General features: G+C 44.9%; 1 protein-coding gene across 1 annotated transcript in view; it reads right to left on the bottom strand.

Moving 5' to 3' along the window:
* Nucleotides 1-1,245: 1,245 nt before the first annotated feature.
* tnfsf10l (TNF superfamily member 10, like) overlaps nt 1,246-7,246 on the bottom strand; it is a 55,664-nt gene continuing 49,663 nt past the window's right edge. Inside the window, exons 3-4 of the mRNA XM_084042343.1 lie at nt 6,756-6,866; nt 1,246-6,426 (exon numbers count right to left, since the gene is read on the bottom strand). Of these exons, the coding sequence (XP_083898469.1) occupies nt 6,241-6,426; nt 6,756-6,866 (297 nt within the window). The 3' untranslated portion in view covers nt 1,246-6,240. The remainder of the gene's footprint in view (nt 6,427-6,755; nt 6,867-7,246) is intronic.

Genomic DNA, 7,246 nt, shown 5'->3' with positions numbered 1-7,246 from the left:
GAAAAACAACTCGCAGTCCCTATATTCACACGCACGCACGCACGCACGCACGCGCACACGCACACATAAGGTATCCACCCTCTCCCTCCAACATGCAGCCACAATTTCATAGTATAGAATACAGTAAATCATTTTAAATACCAAGGAAACTCAGGCATTATATCGTTGCTGTCGGTGCAGAAACCTTGTATCTCCAATGGGTTATTTTTCTCCATTTTCTGAAAAGCAGTGATGGAAGAAGTACTAACATGTTTTACGTATGTAAAAGTATTGAAAATTGGAAATACTCAAGTAAAGTACAAATACCTCACAATTGTACTTAAGTACTTGAGTACATGTACGTGGTTTTCTTTCCACCACTGCTGAAAAGCAACCATTTTGGACAGCAACCGATATACAGCAATGATAAATTAACACTGTCCACCTGCCAAGTTGTGCAGTAATGAGACAGTGATGCATTCATCTGGGATTGTGATGGATTGTAATGACCTCAGCCACCGGTTCAAGAGCAGGCCGCAAAGAGCCAACACACACTCACTCACAGGCGCACATCTACACAATCATGCACACGCGCACACGCACGCGCGCACACACACACACGCGCACACTCGCACTCGTTGTGTTCATATCACTCGAGCTCATTGTAAATATGCAGACACTTTCCCTGTCAAATACACAAATGCACATACACACACATGCTCCCTTCATAAAACACGCATACAAGCAGACACACGCACATACACACACACACACACACACACACACACACACACACACACACACACACACACACACACACACACACACACTGTTTTGCTTATAACAAGCAGGCCAAATCCTTCACTTTCAGACTTACGACGTGAGTTGATCAATGTATCTGATGCGTGCTTGCACGTGAATTAGGTGGGATTATGTTTATACCTCATCCATATGTGGAATTACCTTTGTACTTCGTCCATAAGGTTGAATTACCTTTATACTTCATCCACATGCAGGATTAACTGTATATTTTGTCCACATGTGGCTCTGTGCACACGTGCAGCGTAAAACTGATCAGTCAGTTTTCAATCAGTCTCCTGGCCGAGCCGAAATACTACAATGATCCATCATCTCTCTGACAATTCAACCTGGCAGCGTGTTCCAACGTACTGTATCGTCTGCTATTTGTTAACTTCACTACACAGGAAGCACTGAATTAGGCCTGCAATTTGCCTTCGTCAGACACACTCGCCGGTTTAACTATGGTTTGTTTTGTTTTGGTACAAAACCACATAATCTCGTGTATAACTGACATACTGACATATTGTGAGCACGTGCCAGTGCATACACACACACACACACACACACACACACACACACACACACACACACACACACACACACACACACACACACACACACACACACACACACACACACACACACACACACACATCCGGTAGCCTATACACACATGCACACTTGTTGACAGGCACACAAAGGAGCTACTGTGTAACGTATGACCAACCCCCAAAGAGAAGCACGCACGCACATCCAAACGTTTAAATTGTACAGGTAAGCCCACAACGTGTCACTATAGCTAGTGAAGCTTGGGTCTATAGAGCCGGTGGGTTTTGAAGTGATTCATTACAACAGCTGTGTATGATTGTGGCTCTGCCCACTGCCTCTGTAATACCCCTATGTATTGCCTGTTTGAGTTAGACCTGATGAAGACCCGGTTGTGGTCGAAACGCTGTCATTGTCCATAAATAAATTATTCTCCTGGGAATTATTTTTCTTCTCTCCAACCCCCAAATGGACCCTTACAAACTCGTCCATTTGGTTCCATTTGTACACTCTCACAGGAGTTTAAAGTCCTGTAATTTCGTTTCTAACTAACAATCGTTTAGCTGGGGACCCCCCTGGAACCCCCTCGAGGACCCCCTGGGGGTCCCCGAACCCCACTTTGAGAACCACTGGCCCAGACCTTCCCCAGCCATCCCGGGGTTAAAGAAACATAATAATCTGTGGGTGTATGTCTTCTTGTGTGTTTTTTTTTTTGTTTAAATGACCTGGGCATGTTGGGATTAGATTGCGACGCATGTACAATGAATGACCGTGCAGCTGATTGTTTGGGTTCACACATGGCTTAAACCCGCCGGCGTGGAACAACCTGGGCAGATAGCGTATAGGTCACAAAAACCTCCACAGAGGAGGAAGGCTAAGTTCACATAGCCTGGAGGAAAGACCAACACCAACCTTTGCTTAAATTTGAGACGCCTTGGTAGATAAAACAAACGATGCATATAGCTGGTTTTATTAGTGCTGGCTTGGGTCCCCAACCTATCCACAGGTTAATATGTAATATACACACACACGCACACGCACCCGCACCCGCACCTGCACCCGCACGCTCACACACACACACACACACACACACACACACACACACACACACACACACACACACACACACACACACACACACACACACACACACACACACACACACACACACACACACACACACACACACACACACACACACACACACACACACACACAAGACCCATTCAACAGTGCTATGGGCCAAGGGTGAAGTGGAATGTCACCCTGTTAGTTTATGTACACGCGTGTGTGTGTGTTTGTGTGCGTTTGTGTGCCAGAACCTGGGTCATATTGTGTCTGTATGTAATTCTGTGTGTTTGTTTTTTAGCCGCTCCGTGTGCCAGCTTGGGTGGAGTTTGCCACATAGCAGAAATACAAAGAGGGCCAGAAAGGTTAAACAATTACAGGAAAGTGGACAAAAAGGATTATTATCATAATGATTTCACCTTTCTGTGCATTGGCAGCCTACCTGACACCCTATCCGGCAGTTATGTCAGTTTTCTGGTCTAAATGAATTGCATAGATACGTTGAATAATAACAAACATAATCCACATTAATTGATGAATAAGATCGTTGTTTGTATCCCTACCACATAACTGCAGTCTTACAGCCCTACCCGGTGTTTAATTGCACGATTAGACGTCTAGAATGAAAACCGTGTGTTCACTGTGGTTTCCATAGGATCAGGGTTCATAACTCCCTGCTCTCAGATCTTGAACTGCGGTAAACAACAACAAAGGAGCAAAAACAAGCACGGCTAAATAAACTGAGCGGCGTTTGTTTCTTCAACCGCTTCATCTGAGCCGTCCATAGGAATGCACACGAACGCACACTGTCTGTGACACTCTTTTGCAAGCCAGGCACATCCGGGAGGGGGGGGTCATTCACAAAGCTGGCTAACTGACTAAACCTGGACTTCTGCACTGTGTAAAACCTGGAATCCCTATAAATATGGAACTATTGGAACATAGACGTAATTATAGCTGTTCCCGGGTTTTACTGCACATAAGTCTGGCTTACTCAGTTTGCCAGCTTTGTACTGTATGTGTCCAACCACCCTAATCATGACACTGACGCACGCACGCACACACGCACGCACGCACGCACGCACGCACGCACGCCGCGCTATGAGCTTGTAGATCTGCTATTTTTTTTTTTTTCGTGAAAATGTGTGCAAATCTTTGAATACATATATTTTTAAAGTGAAACTTTTTTACTCAAATCTTCGCTTCTGAGGGTCCCTGGAACAACATATTTCGAGATGGGGGTCCGCGGCCAAATACATATCATCTTGGGGGTCATTGACATGAAAAGGATTGAGTACCGGTAGATTACAGGCAGCAAACTGCGCGTTGATAAGACGCGGTGGCGCGTGCACGCTGTGCGGACATGAGGAACACCCATGCATGGCGTGCATGCCTGCCTGCCTGCCTGACACAGTGTAGAGCTGCGTGCGCCCGGGGGCTGAGAGTGCACCGAGCTGTGCATGGTTTCTCTCTTAAAGAAACGGATGTACATCTCCTGGCTCTCGTAACTGAATCTGGTTCGTATTTCCCTAAATGTCACCTTCAGCCTATTTTGCTTCGTGAATGTTTTGCCTGCTAGGTAATGGGGGAGGGGTTGGGTATGTATGTTCCTAATATAGAACATGTTATCGTCGTTGTCGGGGGCAAAAACCTTGTATCTCCGCATTGCATGGACGACGTTTCATGTTTCTTTTCATAAACCAATGCCCTATTTTATATTTCGTTGTGCGACAGTGTCACGCAAAAGCAGTGACAGCGTGTCGCGGGTTCGAGTCCCGATCCCGATGGCCTTTGCTGCGAGTCACTCCACATTTCCTGTCAGCCTACTGTCCTATCAATAATAAAGGCATAAAAAAGCCCAAAATTAAATCTAGAAAAATAAAATTAAAGCAGTGACACGAGGCAATCTACAAGACCACCACATGTCACGGTGCAACACGTTGTGCACGATTGTAGTAACTATTTTTTGTACATTTTGAAAGATTGAAAGAAATCACCTACAATGGCAGACACAAAGTAGGGTGGTCTGTGGGTTTTATAAATATTTGACCAATGAAAAGTATTAACAAGAGCCTGTGACTAAATAATAACAACAAAGGATCCATCGGAACCTTTGTAGTTCCATCCACTTCCTGAAAAAGTAACGGTTTTGGACATACAAGGTTTCTGCCTGACAGCAACGATATGTCTTAGTTTCGGTGTGTATAATGGGAGTGCATAGGTTGCGTGCGGTACAACAGTTGTACAGTATGTACGTGTGTGTGTGTGTGTGTGTGTGTGTGTGTGTGTGTGTGTGTGTGTGTGTGTGTGTGTGTGTGTGTGTGTGTGTGTGTGTGTGTGTGTGTGTGTGTGTGTGTGTGTGTGTGTGTGTGTGTGTGTGTGTGTGTGTGTGTGTGTGTGTGTGAGAGAGCGAGAGTGGAGTGGGGGAGTGAGAGAGTTGTGCCCGTGTGTGTTTCTGTACAAGATATCCTGTATCTCATTCGATGTCCTGTATTTCATTTCAGCGTTCCTTTTAAGAAAAAAAAAAAGAACAGAATGCGGTTTCACAGGTCCTGCGTGACGAAGGGAGACAACATGAGCAGATAAAATTCTTCTTTTTTTTTTTACGATTGAAGAAAAGGCGGAGATAGGGCGCTGTTAACTTAAGAGACACGCAGGGCCGCATACCTCCCTTGGCCTGTGTCTCTCCATTCTTTTCAGTTTTTTTTTCTTGTCCGTTCTTATCGGCATTTACAAGTCCTCGTCTTTTAAGGCCTCCTCTTTCTCTCTCTCTCTCATACTCTTTCTCGGAAATCCTTTACTCTCTGCAATTCACATGTCCACAGTCAGAATTAAAGTGTCCCAACGCAGAAAGAAAAGAGAAGGAGATCCATCATCGGATCTGTATCGCGCGTGGATAATATAGTCCTCATCATCAGCATCCTCAGAGTGGTATTACATCCAGTCAAGATAATATACAAATTAATACAAATCACCACAGTTCATTGTCAGTTTGTGTCGTTAGATCATCCGCAGTCCTTATGTACAGTACTCCCATGATGACACTTAATAAAAAAAGATATGAAAGAAAGAAAAGAAAAGGTATATTCCACACGTTTTGTTTTGCTTTGGTTTGATCTATTTGCTACCATTCCATCACTCCTTCCTTACATCTTTGATGTAAAGGTTTCGGGGGTTGACATTGTCTATACATTCTTGTGGTCTAGAATCCAATCCCAATAGGTCCAATCCCAACCAAACTGCCGTTCTGTGTACGTGAAACACACAGAGAGACACACATGTACGTGTTTGAGAATGGCCCGCAGGAAGACTTGACTGGCCCGGGGTGGCCAAATGACTTGAGAGACCTGTCCCGCGATAGGGAAGGTCCCGGGTTCGATTCCGCCAGTGTCTACTCTGAGGAGGAAACGTAATAGCAAGACACTTGAATCGCTGCCAGCTCAAGGGATGCCATTTTTTTGGTGGATAACCCTTTTAGCTGCTTTGCTAGTAACCCTGCTAGTAATAAAAAACTGTTATAAATACATTAGTTGTTTTGGTATGATGTCTCTCTGTATGTCTTGATCTCAACAGATTTGCTTTTAGTGGAGTAAGCAAGGATCTCGCTCTCTTTCTCCGTCCTTCCCTTTTTTCCTCCCTCAAGTAGTCCCGCCCTATCATGACGTCCGTCCCTCCGTCCATCCACGCCAAGATCCGAGATCCGAGGGAATCCACGGCAACATCCCGCGACATCGTTCCAACAGACCCTTTTCCTAAATTAACGGCTCTACCCAACGATCCTTCCCTAAACATCCTTCAACCCCTCCATCCACCCGTCCGTCCGTCCATCCGTCCACTCATCTCCTTTTAGAGGTCCAGGCGGAAGGCGCCGAAGTAACTGGAGGAGTCGTCAGCGTTCACCATGGTGGGAGAGGAGACGGAGACAAACAGCTCGTCCCCGGCTCTCAGCTCGAACAGGCCTCCCTGGTAGACGGAGTGGAGCGCGTACTCTGCGTCCGGAGCCCAGCACTTGGTGCCTACTCCCTTCAGGAGCTGACCGGAGACAAAACCAACAACAGAGAAGAAAGAGATTATTTCTAAACTATATTTCCTTTTACAGCAACAACCAGAGAGCACCTGGGGTGCACTCTCAGAGCATTTTTCTGAACGCATAATATTTCTGAACAAATATAATCGATGATTTAGTAATCAAGTGATAATCGATCCCTATTTTGAGCATAAACATAATAAAATGTTTAAAAAAGTTATATAAAATGATATAAAAAACCACACTTCTCGATTCTTCGATTAATCTAAAAAAGCAGTTGCTGAAAAAATCACTAGGAAAAGAATGGACATTTGCAGCCCTAGTGTTCCTGTACCTGTATGGGGCTTGGGTAGGAGGTTTTCTTGTAGACACACTGTACCAGCTGGTGGCTGACACTGCGCTGGTCTCCCTCACTGGCTGCTGGCGACGGATAACGGAAATACACCTGTAAGAGACAGGGGGGGGGTAATGAGGAGGGGTAGAGGTTTAACCCATTAGGACCTGGGGCCAATTTTAAAAATGTCTTCTAAATCCCCCCCCCCAAAAAACTATGTTGCTACATCAGTGTTTCTCAAACTTTTTCATAATAGTCAAGGACCCCCAAAGTTATATGTATTTGGTCGCGGACCCCTATCTCAAAATATTCTGTTCCAGGGACCCTCAGAAGCAAAGATTTGAGTAAAAGAGATTAGCTTTAAAAGAATATATATATTCAAAGATTTGCACATTTTCAAGATTTTTGAATAGCCCAAAGTGTAAAATAATACTTTTTTAGCTCAAATCAAAAAAACGGCACAGACGTGTTCCCGGTCTTAATGGGTTAAA

Source organism: Gymnoscopelus microlampas (assembly GCF_963454915.1).
Source record: "Gymnoscopelus microlampas genome assembly, chromosome: 19".
Taxonomy (NCBI): Eukaryota; Metazoa; Chordata; class Actinopteri; order Myctophiformes; family Myctophidae; genus Gymnoscopelus; species Gymnoscopelus microlampas.
This window is presented reverse-complemented; position numbering and strand designations above follow the sequence as displayed.